Source organism: Peromyscus californicus, unplaced genomic scaffold (assembly GCF_007827085.1).
Source record: "Peromyscus californicus insignis strain IS unplaced genomic scaffold, ASM782708v3 Scaffold_16__1_contigs__length_79575227, whole genome shotgun sequence".
Taxonomy (NCBI): domain Eukaryota; kingdom Metazoa; phylum Chordata; class Mammalia; order Rodentia; family Cricetidae; genus Peromyscus; species Peromyscus californicus.
Genome location: NW_026294458.1, coordinates 68886470 through 68904886, shown reverse-complemented (window position 1 = coordinate 68904886; position 18417 = coordinate 68886470). Strand labels below are relative to the sequence as shown.

General features: G+C 43.1%; 1 protein-coding gene across 3 annotated transcripts in view; it reads right to left on the bottom strand.

Moving 5' to 3' along the window:
- Positions 1-1523: 1523 nt before the first annotated feature.
- Positions 1524-18417, bottom strand: part of Bach1 (BTB domain and CNC homolog 1) — a 37093-nt gene continuing 20199 nt past the window's right edge. For all 3 annotated transcript variants that reach the window (XM_052741085.1, XM_052741087.1, XM_052741086.1), the window contains exons 3-5: positions 15602-16948; positions 13189-13395; positions 1524-5416 (exon numbers count right to left, since the gene is read on the bottom strand). In XM_052741085.1, the coding sequence (XP_052597045.1) occupies positions 4970-5416; positions 13189-13395; positions 15602-16948 (2001 nt within the window). In that variant the 3' untranslated portion in view covers positions 1524-4969. The remainder of the gene's footprint in view (positions 5417-13188; positions 13396-15601; positions 16949-18417) is intronic.

Here is an 18417-nt window from a genome sequence, read left to right as displayed (position 1 = left end):
AGCAAAAATACACTCACGAAGTAGCAACAAAATAATTTTATGGTTGGAGGTCACCAGAACAGGAGGAACTGTATTAAAGGGTCACAGCTGAGAACCACTGGGCTAACCAGTGATCACACCAGACACCCAACCTTAGCCTTAACCCTTTCCAGGTTCCTCCAGGAGCTTCCACAGGGCAGCAAAGCTAAGGCTGTCCTGCTGTGAGTGAATGAATATCCGGGCAGGGCAATTTGAGGTTCTGTTTTTAAGTTTTTGAACTCGGAACTCAGGTGGGCAAATTAATTCTTTAATTTTTTTAATTATTTAATTCTTCTGGACTTACATTTTAAGCTCTGGATTTTAACTTCCCAAGGGACTGGATCTTTGAATTTGTTCCAACTAAAAGCTGAACAGACTTTTGTTCATCTGCAGAGCAAAACCGCTGTAGTCTTTCAGGTGCACCTCTCTAATGGGCATCTTCCTGCATCGGCATTCATTTGCTCCCAGTGCAGAATCTCTGACATGCTACTCATGAATGGAAGGGGCAAAGAGAGAGGAAGGAATTATGAATGGAAGGGGCAAAGAGGAAGGAATAATGAATGGAAGGGGCAAAGAGAGAGGAAGGAATTATGAATGGAAGGGGCAAAGAGAGGAAGGAATCATGAATGGAAGGGCAAAGAGAGAGGAAGGAATCATGAATGGAAGAGCTGAGATTTCACAGATTGGAGTACACAAGGAACTTCTGGGTTTATTTAGTTACTACTGTGTTGTTGGATCCACTTCAGAGCCTTCTGAAAGACCAACTTATCTACCAGCCACCCACAGCCCAGAACATGACATCAACCTGATAGGGGAAGTGGCTTCCTCCTCCTGGGTGTCAATGAGAATTCCCAGAAAGTAGCTGTGTCTGCAGACAGACTGATTAGAAGTTGGAATGTTACAGGTTCAAATGTTAATTACCTATCTCAGGCTAACTTTTTACTCCTTTGGATGGCCTCAAAACCAGGCAGGTGCTCATAGCTCAGAACTCAAGGCCTTGTTGGAGCAACAGATTTGAGAAATCTGTGCGTGCGTGTTTCATGGATAACCTAAGATGTCATTCCTCAAGATACTACAGTGTCTCACTGGCCTGGGACTCACCAAGTAGACCAGGCTGGAAGTCATAGAGCTCTAAGGATCTGCTAGACTCTGCGTCTCTCAATGCTGCCGTCACTAGGCACCCATGGTTCAAACACCCATGGCTATGCTTGACACTTTTTAATATGGGTTCTAGGAACTGAACTCAGGTCCATGGCAAGCACTTTACCAACAAACCAATCTCAGACCCTTTACATGCACCTAATTCACTGAAATTAAGTAAATCAAATGCAAGGCTAAAATCTGTGTTCAATACCAGAGCACTGGGGGTCTTTTTTTCAGACATAAGATAATCAACTAATCAAAAATTCTCCCCTACCAACACATAAGCTGACTTGTAGTAACTGATCAAAGGATTAACATTCGGAAGTTCACATGAGTAGTGAGACAGGGAATGTACAACTCTATTCCATTAAGAGCAGTATTAGGAACTTTATTTAACTGTTGGTCTACCATCAGCGTCTAATACTTATATTTTGACACATTTAGACAAGCATATTAGGAAGAAAATGTAAATTAAATATTATAAAGTGTACTTCTAATGAAACATGGGCTTAATAGGACATGAATATATAAGTTCAGTGGTTTTATTGCAGTTAGAAAAATTATATTATGAAAGATACAAAAAATCAATATTATTATTTCTGTTTATTTTACAATCAGTATGCCATCTTCTACCATTATGGCTTTAAATTTTCATTCTACCCAACAGGTGCCAAAGAATAGTTTAGTACATGCCTTAATAAAACAGTTAAAATATTTACAAATTCAAAATAGATGTTTTTGTAACTGAAAGGTTCACCTGAGAATTCACTGTAACATCGCGTTTGCTTCTCTTTTTTTCCAAGTTGTTAACGTGGCTGAGTGTCCTCACGCCATCTCCACTATCCCCTGTATCATATATATTGAATTCCTAACTTAAAACTGGCTAAGCATCAAGCTACAGTAAACTGTTATAAAGCCTGCAGGTGGACAACCAATGTTATATCCATATTTATTTTGAATATAACAAGTTAACAAAGTATTTGCTTGTAGCTATACGATTCAAATAAGGGGCAAAAATTTAAGATGACATTATTGTACTGAGTCAGACATGACAACTTTAAAAAAAAAAAAAATCACCAGGCATTGAGAAGGCTGGATCATACAACAAGGAGCAACGATTGTGTGAGTAGGCAAAACACAAACTAAAAACATTGTCAAAACACTGCATGAAGGAAAAGGCATACGTTGTACACATATCCTATCATTTGTCTTCGGTATCCCCCCCCCCCCCACAAAAAATATTGCCTTAAAACAAATTTTCTTAGAAAAAAATGTCTTTAAAAGTTCACGTTAAAATAGGCATAAATGTGTAATGCTATGCAATATACAGAAAACTTACCCACCTTATGGCCAAAAGACAAAGGTAAAATCTTTCCTGTCCATCTAATACAACTTGAAAATCACATAGGTATGAGGTAGTGTAGTTACTTGTATTATATGCTGGCTGTTAAAAGTAATGCTAAATTTTAAAAAATATTACACTTGGCCAATTACCAAACACCATTAAAATTAACCCTTAATGCTAAACTGTTCATAGGTAGAGAGAAATTTAAACCAAGTGTCTTAAAAAAAAAATCTTTAAATTGAGGAGAGGGCTGGGTTTTATCATAAAATGTTAAGTAACTTTCCAAAGCAAACATTTACAGTTACATTTAAAGCAAACAATTTGTCATATGTACACACAAAAACCAGTGGCGGACAGCCGAGTGTACAGTGAGGTAGGAAATCAAGGATTCCATTGGCTTGTATAGGATTTTACACTTTGTAAACCAGAGTTGTTCTCATATTATTTTGTGTTAAGTTGAAATCTAAAATTACAAGTATCAAACAGCTGCGTGGGGACATATACATATGTACACAGCTCTTTTGTAACATGGGATGCACTGTCACAGTGAGCTCTCTCCCAGAAGAACTGAGTGGACTTTTCAAAGTTTCTAGAAAATAATCCTTCCAAACATAAAATCCACACTACCCTTCCTCCCTCCCTGCACCCCAAGAAAAGAGAGCATCATCCGACAACTATGAAATTATGAAATAATGGTGCTGGTCCCCGTAGCTTCTCAAGCAAACATCAGCTGGCTACCGACCGGATACCACACTCAGGTGGCTCTCCGGTGTGAGTGCCCCCCTCCCCCTCATTAGATGAGGCAGACAGTGAAGGTAAGTCTCTTTCAGATATGTGATTTGGAGAGATGAAGTCCTATTGACTGTTCCCCTGTTCTTTCAAACAGGACTCTACAAATGCTTCTGGAAGCATCCTGAGAGACTCCCTAATCAGAGGTGTTTGAGAACAGAGGTGTTTCACACTTCAGATTTTTTTCCTACTGTCAAATATCCACTTCTACAGAATGTTATGAGATAGCTTGAAGATTAGATCCTCCCCCAAAGTCTTAATGAACTTCCTATGTACCTTTTACATATAGCTTAAAGAAGCTCTCAGAAGATTTTGAATATCCTGTTTTGACTGTAACCTGCCTCATGAGATCGGGATTGGAATATCCCACATCTGCTATCAGCTCGGTACTCAGAACATTTCCAATTTTAAGGCATTTCACATTCCTGGAAGAGGGATATTGAACCTATATATACAGGTTCCACTGCTGAGGTCTACAGTGTGAGATTCCAGAATGGTTAAGAATCACTGCAAAATGTTATGGGGTAGATGCTCAGATTATTATAAATTCATTTTCTACCAGCATTAAAAGAAGCACAAGACTGACTTTTCAATGTCCAAGTCAAAGTGATGTGTGTGCCTTTACACCACACCAAATAAGGGGTGGGAAAAAAGAAAAGGATTCAATCTGCTTCTCAAGTGCAAACCCATATTGGACTGAGACCGAATTCCATGGTTTCAAACACCAGCAGAGCTGTGGATCCACGTTTGCTCCAACAAGGCTTTTTACACACCACAGCTCTTCATTAGGATGCCAATGCCCTCTTGGGCATCAGTGACCTGCGACGAGATGATGTACAGCCTCTCGCAGTGTGCAGCTTTCCAGATCTGTGGCAACTATGGTTCTGGCCAGCTTGTGCACTCTCATACCATTCAGCCTAACTCCCATTTCTTCCTCCAAGGGACAAGAAGGGAACAGAAAGTTCCCACCTGGCCTAGACATGGCAGAGACTGCAGAGGAAATGACATGTATCTACTGTTTATGCAGCCAGAAATTCTAGTCAATACTGAGGAGAGGAGGTCTCCAGCTCAGGCCGGCTGTGGCTCTTCACTAAGTCCTGCCAAGGTAGCCTCGGGGTCACCAGGTCCAGCCCATGCTGGACTTTGGTAGAAGCTGAGGAGTGGAGCGTCAGAGTTCAAAGATGATTTCTTTTCCACGTTACAGCTCTACCGAAACACTCTCAGTGCTGATGATACCACCTTCCTGTCTACAGGAGTTTGGGATGAAGGCTCCTGAGTGACACTACCACCCAGCTTGGGGAGGATTTTTCTTTTTGATCAATATACTGCCGAAAGGTAGATGCTCGAGCTTCCGCAGGCCAGGCAGACCATGTGCACATGCTTCGAGCTGTTGAAACGGATACAGTTTTCATTGTCGTGGTTACTTTTGAATACTGGGAGATTATTACTCTCTATTTTCACATGTGATTTTTCAGCATCCAAGAGGTAAATCATGTCATAGCTCCTGTGAAAATCAAGGAGAACTCAGGGTCACCTCAAAAGAGAAATTCCCTCAATAGGAAGATACCAGGGGGAAGCAGGGCTACTAAGCAAGAAGACATGGCCATATGCAACTCTCGAGACAATGCCAACACTTCAGTAGGAAAACCATGGGCTGAAGGGTGCTCGTGCGGTTTACTCATCAGTAGTACACTTATCAGTCATCTGCTGACAGAAGTCTGAGATCCCGCCACTTTGCCGACAGGGTTCCAATAGTGTGGCCTGCTCCAGGGCAGCTGCAGCGGCTGGCGCTGTCGTCGTCGGGGACTCCTGCGCCAGTTCCTGGCCTGCCTTGCTGCTCCCTGGCCTGCGGGGAGGTGGTGCAGCCGGAGGCGCATCAGACAGGCTGAAAACTGAAGGAAAGGCAAGTTCACCATCGGGAATGCTTTTTCCTTTCTCAGAAATTAAAAAAGAGAGCGGGCAGTCTGAGGCCGAGTACTTGGCGAGGATCTGAATCTGCTCTTGACTCAGCGCGGCTTCCTTGCACACTTGTTGGCAAAGTCCCGTCAGGTTCTGCTTTGTTTCACCCAGCGTTGACAAGATGTGATCTCGTTCCTTCAGCAGGCTCTCCTTTTCGCTTTGCTGTGCAAAGGGAGAGAGAACACAGTGGCTTGTGTTTATTGGGTCCACTGATACTTCGAAGGCAATCAAACATTCAGCATCTACCGTGTCTTTACACGGCACGCTTCCCTTCAATCAACTCCAATACACATCCACGTCAACTCACCCCAGAAACACTGGCGCATCAGGTTTTACGTGCAGCACTACTCACAGGAGCTAAGTCACAGGACTGACCGAGGTGTTGAACCACAGAGGAAGGGATGGTGTGGCATAAATACACAACGCAAGTTTTTCCACCACAGAGAAATGAAGTTATGTGACTTGCAGAAAAACAGATGCAACTGAAGTTTGCATTAAGTGGCTTAATGCTACAAGCCACAAAAATATACAAAGTGGGATTTCAGCTGATTATGACAAAGCTAATACCTGGAAGAAGCCAAGGGCCTTCCAGAGGTCAGGCTGAGGCTCAAGGAGCCTTGGTGATATTTATCTTTTGATTATCAGACATTTCCTGCTATGAGTTTCTTGTGTGCTATTGTAGCTTTTCCATCAATTACTGGGTACCTTATCCCCTCTACTAAAGGAATATTTAGATAACCTTGTGCACTGACAGCTATGCACGGCCAGAACCCCAGTTCAAGCCTCCCTGTAATTATCGTCATTGGCAGCATCCGGCCAGGTCCATCCCCAGACGGAGGAAAGTACCTTATCAGAGATACCTCTGTACTAAGAACAGACTTAAGTGTCCAGACTACCTTTTTGAGAAGGCCTGGCAGATGTGCCAATTAAGCTTAACTACTGCCTTTCCCAAATCTTTCCTCTAGTTCCAGATCTCCCTTTAACTATCACCAGAGGCACCTAGCTGTAAACAGGTTGCCTAGCGACCAAGCACACTTTCCCCCACCCCGCAGAAAAATGGCAGATAGCTTGGACAGATAGGAGCTACAGGAAAAAAAGGCAATTTTATTTTCTCCCTAGCAACTTATAGATTCTTAACATTTTCTACCAATCACGTTTAAGACTATAGTGGAGCAAATAAGATCCCTCTTCTTAGATATTACCTGAATTTAGCCTTTAGTTAATTCATTTCCCCATTGGTCACTTCCCTTTTGGGTTGCAAATGATAATTAACAATTACTGCCCCTCTATGTGATTCTTATCACCCCTCTGTTTGACCCTGGAAGCCTGGCTTTGCACTGCCAAGGGATTACTGCTTATAAGTGTGTGTATATATACTGGGACTCCCTGGGCACAGGAGGACAGAGAAGATTTGGAAGAATAAATCACTGGACAAAGAGCCCTGTGTGCTGAGATTCTACTTCCCAAAAGTAGTCCTCGCCGTTTGTGGTTCTCTCTCCTGAGCCCCTGGGATGTGCAATATTAAGGCTGGTCCCTCTAATATTATACAAGAGATTAAACCAGTGTTTGAAACACAAATGTTCTCTCTCGTATGTAGGTCCTAGATTTTAGATAAGACACATAAAAATCACATATGATATGAAAGCAGAAACAAAACAAGCCTAGAGAAACAGAGGAGACTCGATGAGTAGGGGGTGAGAGAGGGGACGGATGCAGTGTAGAATATGCACTTGTATGACAGCATCCTCATGTAGTGTGGTACCATGTACCAGGAATATGTAAAATTTAAAATTGAACACACACACATACATGTTAAATACCAAAAGCTCAGGATCCTTCCTCCAAAACTCCTACAGACAGGCCTATGTTGGAATTCATAACTTTTCACATTATAGAAAGATAATATAGGTGTGTACACAAGTGCTCCAGTGTGTGCGGAGTTAGCACCCATCATTAAACATCTTTATACTTTTAAATAAAACACTGAAATATCAAATTAGGCAGAAAGTACGGGGAAACTATTTATAGCTGGTTATCAGATTTAACTGGCTTCTAGACAAGATGCTAAGACAAACCCACTGTTCTGAGTGTTTGAATTTGAACTGTGGAAAAGTGTGACCTTGACACTGTGCAGACACCCACATGGTGTTCTTAGTTTAAGACTCACCCCACTGTAAGATTCAGCTAATTCCTGCTTTCCTGTGACTGTGAGCCCAAGATTATGGTCAATGTTTTTAAATATGCCATCTCAGCTATATAATCCACACAGTGAGTTGGTAAAGAAGGAAGACTTTAGCATATCCATAGATAAGATGGTTGGGAAGCGAGTTTCTATACTATAAGGAGTGAAGGGGTTAAGTTTTGAGTTTGTTTTCGTTAGTGTGGTTTTTTAAATCTCTACAAGTCCACCCCAAAATGTTTTCAAGTTTTCCTGGCTCTGTCCCTTCTGCCCACATCAGGTATCATCACCACGAACAGCATGCCCCTTCCCACCCATATCCTGCCGCCTCTTTCACACTCCACCATTTCACTTCTGACCTAGAATGAGCTGGGCAACCTCATCCTCAAGCTGCTTGTAAAGTAAGAGTAAATACCTGTTAGCAGACGGCCCAAGGTTTCATCTGTGAAAACTATATGACTCGAGTCTGAGGGAACCAGGGGCCACCTCTGTCTCCTCTCTGCTCAACGGCAGGTTCTGGAGAGCAGGCAATGCTGGGGAACACTGAGATGAGGTATTCACAGGGATAATTTCTAACTGTAACAGTGTATGTCCCCTCGGGCACAAAAACAGTTTAAAAGGTAGAAAGAGCTTTGCTGGGTGCATAAGTACTATTACACCTTCACACATAAATAGCTCTACGAGGCTATGTGAGAATTCAATTATTAGTTGTTTTTTTCAAAATATTAAGATATATAATTTTTAAAAAGAAATTTCTTTGTTACAAACACAATATAAATTTTTATAATGCGAAGTAATTCTCCAATTTGTTCAGATTTCTAGGTTTGTTTCAAAATAAAAATAAGAGCGGGTCAAGAATGAACACGTGCACACTTGTGTGTCAAGAATGAACACGTGCACGCTTGTATGTACGCTAGGTCCACATTCAGCCACTTCCTCTTACACAGAATCTGTCAGTTACAGGCTTCAGATAAAATCAAGCTGCAAGTGTGAGAAAAAGTACATTTAATGCCATTTGTACCCTCTCTTTTTTGGACCTCTCAGAAGCTCATCTTAATAGAAACAAAAAACAAAGACCCCAGAAAAAGATGAGAACCCTCTTTTCTCGTCTCTTGGTTCTTCTGTCAAAGCTGAGATGAAGCCATTCTAAATAGCAACAGAAAAATGCCAAGCGATGTTGGTCTTTTAAATTAGGAAAGATTAACTTTAACAGTGACCATTTGGGCTTCCTCCCACAAATAGGAACCATTGCTTAGAGATGGCACAAAGATCATAAATACTATGTAATTTCTGTATCTTCATGCAAATATCTATCTATATGATCCCTCCATATTCACATTCCTCCTGCCCGACTAAGTAAGAAATGACTCCATTCATTAAGAAAAATCCAAGAAGAGTCTGGGGAGATGGCTCAGTGGGTCAAGAATGCTTGTTGCCTAAGTATAAGGACATGAGTTCGAATCCCCAGAAACCTCGCAAAAAGCTAAGTGTGGCCATACACTGCTGTGGGCCCAGTGCCGGGGTGGAGGGAGGACGGAGGACTACTGAGGCTGTGGCCAGTCAGTCTAGCAGAAAAAGGGCAAGCTGCAGGTCTGGGAAAGACCCTATCTCAAGGGGGAAAAGCAGAGGGCAATGGAGAAGGGCACCTGGTATCTTCCTCTGGCCTCTCATGAACACATGGGCACACACAGCAAACACACACACATGCATTGAGTGCACATGCACACACACACACAAAACCAGACAATTTTAGAAATAAGAATGTCCCACAGAAGATGACTTGTGCCCAGAGCTCCAGAATCTCTCGTCTGTTCCTCTCACTCCAAGCAGCTCTTACATGGCCACATCTGTGGCGGTTAACTGGTGTTTCCATTCCATTCTAATTTTAAAACGTAAATTTACCATGGCAAGTCAGAATAGTTGATAAGTAATAAATTAAAGGAATCCAACATAATCACTTCACAGCATTTATTGTCAGCACCTCCCAAACAAAGGAGGATCAGGAGTTCAAAGCCAACCTAGGAAACTTAAGTGAGACTCTGCCTCCAGACTTTTTCAAAACGGGGGTGGCAACAATTCTGTGCTTACTTTTAACAAGCACAAGGCCCTGGGTTCAATACGGGGGAAGAGGGGGGATGATGTCTAAGTACCCCAACCTCAAAACGCAGTCTAACTCCTTAAGATTACAGTCATGCGTGGTCTTTGACAGGAACATGTTCTAAGACATGTCTTAAGAGGCAACCAGGCCACTGTACAAACATCTCAATGGTGCCACCTGCAACACAGCTGGGCCGAGATATCGCCTGTTAGCTCCCGGGCTACAAACTTGAACAGCACGTTCCTGACAGAAGCCGAAGGCAGCAGCACACACTAAGTGTTTGCGTAGCAGCACCTATCTAACACGAGAAGGGCAGAGTGAGGATACGGCTCAGAAGATTAAGAATGTACACTTGCACGGGCCTTGCACAGTGCAGCTGCCAGGCCTGGACACCGCTCTGGGTGGGAGGGCGGGCCGGTGAAAGGCCTGGGAACAGTACCGCATACACCAGGACCCTTGCAACTACACATTCGGGCTACGCCAAATGTTTCAATGTTGGGTTTTTTCTTCAGTAATAAACTTAGTTTATTATAAATTGTTTCCTTTATACTTTAATTTTTTTTAAACTTTTGACTCTTTTGAAATAACACTTAGCTTACAACACAGAAAAAAAACAAAATCAAAAGGTGATGACAGGGAGTTCCGGGCTTGTGCCTAAAATAAGTACAAATACTGTGCAGCTATACCAAAGGATTTCTCTGTCTTCAGCCTTTCTCTATTTTCATTTTTCCTTTACTTTTCAAAGTGTTTCATTAAGAACTAAGACACATACACTGGCCCAGCCTGCATCTGTGTCCCCAGATGACACCGCCACACTTTGCCCCTCTGGAGGGTCTTCAGGGGTGTGACACACACGGACCTGCCCCTGCTGTCAGAGCACCAGGTCTGCCAGACTCCTCCTGAGGCCCTGCCGAGGCTCTGCTGAGAAGGCTCGCCCTGCAGAAATCAGTGCAAGGTGGTGTGCTTGTCTCCGGACTCCATCTTACCTGCAGATGAGTGGGTAACGAACACTCCTCTCCGTGAGGGATGCACTCCGGGGTGGGCACTTTTTTTTTTTATTACTATTACATGTATTTACTTGGAGGGAGGTCACATGCCATGACACATATGTGGTAGTCAAAGAGCAGTGTGTGAGAATCCTCCTGATCCACGGTGTGGGTCCTAAGGGTTAGACTCAAGCCGTCAGGCTGGGCGCCAAGCTCCTTCCTCACCGAGGCAGCACGTTAGCCAGGGAGCTGGGAGCAACCCACTCATGGGTTCCTGGAGGCATTGCGGGTTCTGGTTCTATGCTATTCACAAGACCTGGCGCCTTTCTCTGGCCTCCACCACCGCAGCTTATTCCATCTCCTCTTCAGACGCTTCCTGGTTTGTAGCCAGAGTCCAAATCAATACCACAGGTAAACGGGAAACCAGCCATTTGGGTTTCTGAGTTCACAGAAAGGTCTGAGGAACTACCAGCCTTGCACTGGAAAGCAAGGATCTTTCTGTTGACCAGATGAAAGGAGCCCTTCTGAGCTGAGAAGATGGGAGGGGAGGAGGGCCTACTGGAGTTCACAGCTGTGCTGGTTAGCTTTTTGTCAATTTGACACAAGCTATCGTCATCCCAGAAGAAAAGACCTCAACTGAGAAAACACTTCTGACTGGCTGGCTCATAGGCAAGCCTGTGAGGCATTGTCTTGATTAATGATTGATGTGGAAGAACCCCGCCCATTGTGGGCGGTGCCACTGGTCTCCTCTGCCTCAGCTCCTGCTTCCAAGTTCCTTGAGTTCCTGCCCTGGCTTCTCCTGATAATAGACTATGATGCAGAAGTGTAAGCCAAATGAACCCTTTCCTCCTCAAGTTGCTTGTGGTTGTGGTGTTTATCACAGCAATAGAAAGTGAACTCAGATGACAGAAGACATCAGGAAGGAAGCCAACAGAGGCTGAGAAAACCAAATGTAAGTGATGATATGGCCATACCAGGAAATACTACTATTTACTGAGTGCTAACTCTACAGCAGGTACTTGTTGGCAGTTCTTCTGACACATTAATCCATTTGCTCTTTACAAATGAGCATCTTTTTTAAAAATTTTATTTTATTTTATAATTTAATTTAATTTTACATATCAGCCATGGATTCCCTTGTTCTCTCCTCCCCCCCCCCCTTCCCATCTCCTCCAGGGCAAACAAATGAGCATCTTAACTGTAAAGTGGGAAGTAACATTATCCCACCCACATCCACACTTAGATTGTATCTTCTATCCTCCTCATCACCCCAGATATATGGTCCAGCAACCCAGTTTCTGTATTGGCCCCCAAATATGGACCTTTGAGCCAGGCAATGGAGAATCGCCAAGCTACTTTCAAACACACAGCACATTTCCTGTGCATAAAATAAAGTAAATCTTCATCAGTCTTGCTTATTTTTAGGAGAGTGAGAAAACTGGGTAAATGCTACAGATGACTATAAATTATGACCACTTGAGGGGGTGGGGAGACAAATGTAGGAAGCAGCAGAGAGCACTGTAGTTCAGTCCTACACCAGCTTCTAATAGTTGCATGTGGACCAACAGTGTGAAATGCAGCTATTACAGTAACTAACAACAAGCGACACTCTATAAACTCATCCACCCAGAGAAGCTGAGCACTGAAGTGGGATAATAGGAAAGATTACAGTGTGGAAAGGTATGCGTAGGCCAGCTGGCTGTGTGAAGCTGTTCTGTGGTCCTAGGAACTCTGCATTCTCATCCGATTTTTCCTTATCTTTTTAGTTATACTGTACCCTTTCCCTAAAGTACATGCATAGTATATGCATAATAAAATTTTATGTTTCCACTACTCTGAAAACCACAAAGACATCTTTCCCATTATACTGTTTCTAGTCTCACTCAGAGCTACAAACGTTCATGCTTGAAGACTAGTTACAAACACAACTTTAAACTGTCACCCATGATTAGCAAAGACACAAAACTGAGTATTTGAGGACTCTTTTGATTGCCTCCGGGCTGCTGCCCTGGTGCACGGCCCATATGTAGCCCTCAGCTGGCCTGGTATCAGTTTCCTCTCACACAATACTTCCACCAACCACAGGAGGGAAACAGAAATGGGAGCAAACTAATATATCTTCCAGTTAATTTACATTTTGATGCTGGAAGAGACAGGTCCAATAAGCAAGCACTCCTCACACCGAAGAGCTTGCTGTATCTCAGAAGTTTCTATTCAAACCACAACTTCACCTCGGGATTTTTCCCTTGGCAGAGACACTGGCTCATCTGCTTGGTTTTGGTATCAACCCAAACAGGTAATTCAGGTCCACAGTTCTACCCAACTGGAAAACAAGCTTTTATAGACATCAAACATCATAAAGTACTGTATAATTACTTTAATCTTTATCCAACCACTAAGGATTAGAAAGAAGTCATTAAATTGAAAAATCATTAAAAAAAAAAAAAAAAACTACCCAGAAAGAGTTTCCCACCTCCACATTTGAGTATATCATGCTAGAAATGTAGAATGCATACATAATCAAATAGTCACTAAAAACCTTATTCTACATCTTCTAATCTTTCTGCACACCTTAATTTCTCTTAAAATGGTATTTGGGATTTCAATAACTATTTATTCTATAAAATCAAAGAGCTGGGATTTAATAGTATCAAGAAACCCACCCACTCACCAGCTTCTCAATCTCTGACTCCAGGTTCTGAATACAGTCAAGTTTCCTCTTGCGACAGCGCTGCGCGGCGATTCTGTTCTTACTCCTTCTGCGGATGTCATGGATACAGTCCAGCTGCTCTGGGGTCAGCTTGTGCATCTTCAACAAGGACTGGAAATCATTCCGGGAGAGCGAAATGATTCGTTGAGCATTAAATGGCAGTTTTACCTACGGTGTGAAATAAACATTAGGAACTACAATGAAGACATGTATTACACATTAGCTACAGATGAAGACATGCATTATGTTTTTCAGGGGGTTTAAGACGGTACCAAAAACACACAGCCCTTGGGGCTGGAGGGATGCAGAGGTTCCGAGTGCTTACTGCCCCTGCAGAAAGGGCTGAGTTCTACGCCCAGCCACCACGTTGGGGATTCACTACTGCCTCTGACTCCAGCTTCAGAGAGCTCCTACCCTCTGCTCTCTGGGGGTACCAGCACACATATGCACATACCCACACAGCCACACACATATGCACCTAATTAGAATAAATCCTTAAAAAACAGGCCTCTGTTTTCCAATTTCTACCTAATCCACCCCATAAGAACTAAGAGTTCAACTGAAAACTCCTGCCCTAGGAAAGCGGTTAGAAGTCAAACACTTCAGCAAATGAGACGTACCCATCACACAGTACTGCATTCAAATTGGAAGTTATCTTACTATTCTGTATTAACATGGACTTTACTATCTACTATGTTAGCAACTTCTTTAAGTTTTTGCCTAAAGTATTTTTAATATGTGCTCCTCATTTCCCCAAATAAAACCCATTTTATCTTTGAATATTACCACACAGCAATGACACTAAACAGTACTGGAATAATTATGCTAGACATTGCTATAGCACTTCAGAAAATTTCATATGACTTATTGAAAAAGCTATACATCTCACTTGCCAATGGACTATTAGGACTATTTTCTCATCTGCCTGTTTTGGTGGACCTAATGACTAATCCCTGTGGCCTTATAATCCACCTCCTCCCAAAGCCAGAGGATTAACACCCTCTAATTACTACAAAGCAAAAGACCATGAATGGGACATGGAGAAATGGGTCCTTTGTACATGGCCGGTGGGAATCAGTAAGCTATTATGAAAACCAGCATCAAGCTTCGGAGAAAATTAAAACCCTGTGCATGCCATGGAGCTCGTCATCCTACTCCCAAGAGTTTGTGCAAATGAACTGAAATCAGATCTCCAAGTGATGTTTGTCTACACTCACTGCATCATTCACTCTCACAATGGCCAAGACAGATAGACTGCCTGAACATCTACGCACAAGTGACTGGATAAAGAAAATGTGGCATACATGTACCCTGTGACATATTCAGCCTTATAAAAAAGAAAACCTGCTTTTTTGAAGAACAGTATACTAAGTAAAATAAACCAAATTCTGGAGAGTGCACCCTACATTATCTCACCTACTCTAGGCAGTAACTGTAACAGCAACCTATAGCGATAGCAGAATGGTGAGCCACAGACTGGGAGGTGGGGAATGGGACCCAGGGGTTCAGTGACTTTTCATTACAAAAACAAGGTACAGAGATATGCCGTGTTAATACAATGGCTAGAGCTAACACTGTGCTGTGCACTTAGGAACCCTCCCAAGGACAGGCCTCGTGTCATCACAAACTTAAAAAGCAAAGAAAGCACACAAAAAGCAAAGGGTATGATTTAAAATTACTTAGAAAAGCAAAGTGAGAATTGCCACTGTAAAGAGAATGCTGACTTTTGCAAACTAAAGAAACCTAATTCCTAATGCATGGCTCCCTACTTACTATTACTGAAGCAGAATCTTATACAAAACAGGTATTAAGTAGTAAATAGAAACTTATACACACCGAATGCACAGGTCAAGCTTGACATGGCTAATATCAAGTCAGCAGCTACACGTAACTCATGCTGAATTATTAAGATATTCATTAAACTAATGCCTAAGATGGCTAAAGAAAAATAAAACAAAATAATAAACAAAAGCAATAACCATGAAAAATTAGGTCTAAGAAAACTTGCCCTACATGCCACAAGCCTGCAGCTCCTCACAGCCAACCATGGCTCACATACCACAGACTGTTCTCAGGTTTGACAGACTATGTGATGCTTTCATACAAAAGTTACCACTAACCACCAATGACAGAACTGCTATCCTTTCTCCCTACAGAGGCATCTGATCACAGCCCGTGTGGGGGTGTCCTCCACGATCTAACATACACCCCAATGTGAAATACATGCACATGGCAGTTTTTCAAACGCCATGCATTCCATACCACCACTCTGGCGTCAGTCACATGGTCTCCTCCTTCCTCCCTCCCTGCGCCGGGCACAAGTGCACCTCTTGACAAATGGCTGTCTCACCAGTGAGAGCACACTTCCACTCACCTCACACTCTTGCTCCCTGGCGGAACAGGACTCACTGTCACCTTCTGTGTCGGTCTCCGAGTCATCACCCAAGCTAATCACACAAGCGTACGGACAAGGCTCCTGCTGGGGCTCCGAAACGTAATCGTAGTTTCCAATTTCCAAGTTGCTGGAGCAGGCTTCGGAACTCAGAGTACTTATGAAAGGGCAGTTGACGGAACTGAGAGTTGTGAAAGTTCGCTGGCCTGGCTCTGGGCTCTCGCTGATCCTGATACCCAACCAGGGACACTCAGACCGCCTCTGTGGGTAGCCCTGTTCTGAGCCCTCTTTGGCCGCAGCGGGTGACAACTGCATTTGGCAGGTCGCCTCCGTGCTGCAAATGTCACTCCAGAAGCCTTTGGCCAGGTGCTCTGCCACCTCCCGCTCCACACTGCTCCGATCACCGGATGCAAGGCTGCTGCTGTCTTCTTTGGGGCCCGTGTCAGATTTCAGGTACAAATCCTGATTTTCACCAAACGGCTTCTCTTCCTGGGCATCTGGACCTGACAAAGGCTTTTCTGTTTTCACTGTTTTACTTTGCATCCCAGCAAAGCCCAAGTCACCAGACTGGTCATATGTGTGTAACAGTGAGAGGGAATAGAACCCATGAGGGTCTGCAGAATTGTGAGGGAAAGAAGCCGCTTCCGTCTGCTCTGCGGGGCACTGGGAAGTGGGGTCTTTGCGCTTTGTCTCCTCACTCTCCATGGCTGGCTTCGTTCCTTCACATTTTAAAATCACTTGTAAATCTGCACAGCCTTGTGCTCCCCCTAAACACTCAAGTTCAGACGTCTCATTTGGTTGGACAGAAGCAGCATGGACATCTTTGATGCCCGATTCTAGAGTACGGATCTTGTCAGTTCCAAACGCTTTCTGGAATTTTCTGTATTTGGGGCATAAAGATGGCAACGCCGGGGCTCCATCCTTCTCCAGGCACATGGACTGGCACGTCTGGCTGGCACTGTCCTGGCAAGAGGGCGATGCTTTCACGTCGCCCTGACACCTTTGGGGGTCACACTGAGGAGTCGGAACATTCTTCTTTTCCAAGAACTCCTCTGCTTCATCGATTTCGAGATCTTTCTGGTCTGAAAGTGAAATTTTAAAGTCCGCTTTCTGACAGTGTGAAGAGAAGCATTTTTTTCTTGCACATTCTTGCTGCTCTGCAGTGGAGTCCAAAAACTTAAACTTGAGAAACTGAAAGCAGGCTTCCTCGATATTGTGCACGCTCAGAAACTCCACACACTTGCACACCTCCTCAACGTTGTCCTTACTTAAAATGAGTTTGGCAGTGTAGGCAAACTGAATTAAAGGTTCAAATCCTTTAACTGTCACCTGTTAATACACAAGATTACACAGACACGTCATTTAACAGCTGTCTGGCCACGACAACAGTAGAGAGCAACAGGGAGATGCCAGCTTCTCTGTGATAACCGAATGGGTCCTTTAGTTTGTAAGAGAAGTTCACCCTCTACGAAACGCACAACCCAGGGAGACTGGTAAAGCGGAGTCCACTAAATTCACCGGGACTAAAGCTCCACTTCAGGCACTCCACTCCAACACAGTTTACTCATGAAGACATCATCTATGAAATAAAGCAGGACAGACCCACCCACAGCCCTGCTATGGCTCTGCCAGCTGTCTGAGGTTAGCGCAGCTCCCAAAGGCCAAACAATGTGAACAGTAATAAACTATAGAGTGGAATTTTTAAAAATGAAAAGTACTTATAAAAATATCTTAACTATCAAAAAAAGCGCAATAAACCGAAGTATTGGCTAGAAAGAGAGGTCAGAGATTGTGGGCACTTGCTGCTCTTGCAGAGAAGCCTGAGTTTGGTTCTCGGCACCCACATGGGGAAGGCTCACAACCACCTGTAACTCCAGCTCTGGGGATCGGGTGCCTCTGCTAACACCTGCACTCACATCATACACACACACACACACACACACACACAACTAAAAAAATAAAAATGAAACAAATCTTTAAAAAAAATAGTAAGTACTGTCTTGTGTTAAATATTTCTAATAATAAAATTTTTAATGATCCAGATTGCAAAGGTTCTAAATCTCTGCCTTTGTACTGCTTCAGCAAAGACTCAAGAGCTCTGGGCAGCAACGCCTTTAGGCAGACACCTGTGAATTTATACTGAGACTGTATTTGCAAGGCTGGGGTGAAAGAGTCTGCAATGTGCAAAGAACGTTCACCCTGGGTTCAAAATACAAATTACACTTAAAACTTCGAGTTACTATCAAACTGACCAAAATACTCGGACTCTTCTAAAACATGCTAATCTCACAGCATTTAGCTTGAAACTGCTAAAATAAACACCACCAAATTCTTCAAGAGCAATGAAACTGAGTCATTTCCAATGCTGGGAGCGATATCAAATGAGCACCCACCTTAAAAAGTCACTAGGTAGTTTCTTATCAAACTAAATGTGCAAAACGACCTTATGACCAGAAATTATACTTCCTTTTTTTATCCCTAATTAATGAACTTACTTTCACAAAAAACCTATACCAACTTTTATCTGTAGCAGATAAAAACTGAAACTAATCTCAGTTCCTTCAACGATGGAAAAGGTTTTAAAAAGGGAAATTAAGACATAACTATTATAGTATTCATGAGCAACACAGAATAAACTATTGGTACGAGAAATTGGAATAATATCAAGGAAATTATCCTAAGTGTGAAAAAGGCAACCCTAACGGGGCACATAACACTGCACTGTCCCACTTATGGACGATTTTGAAATGACAAAGCGTCACACAGGGACAGATAAGTGGTTCCCGGCATCCAGAGAC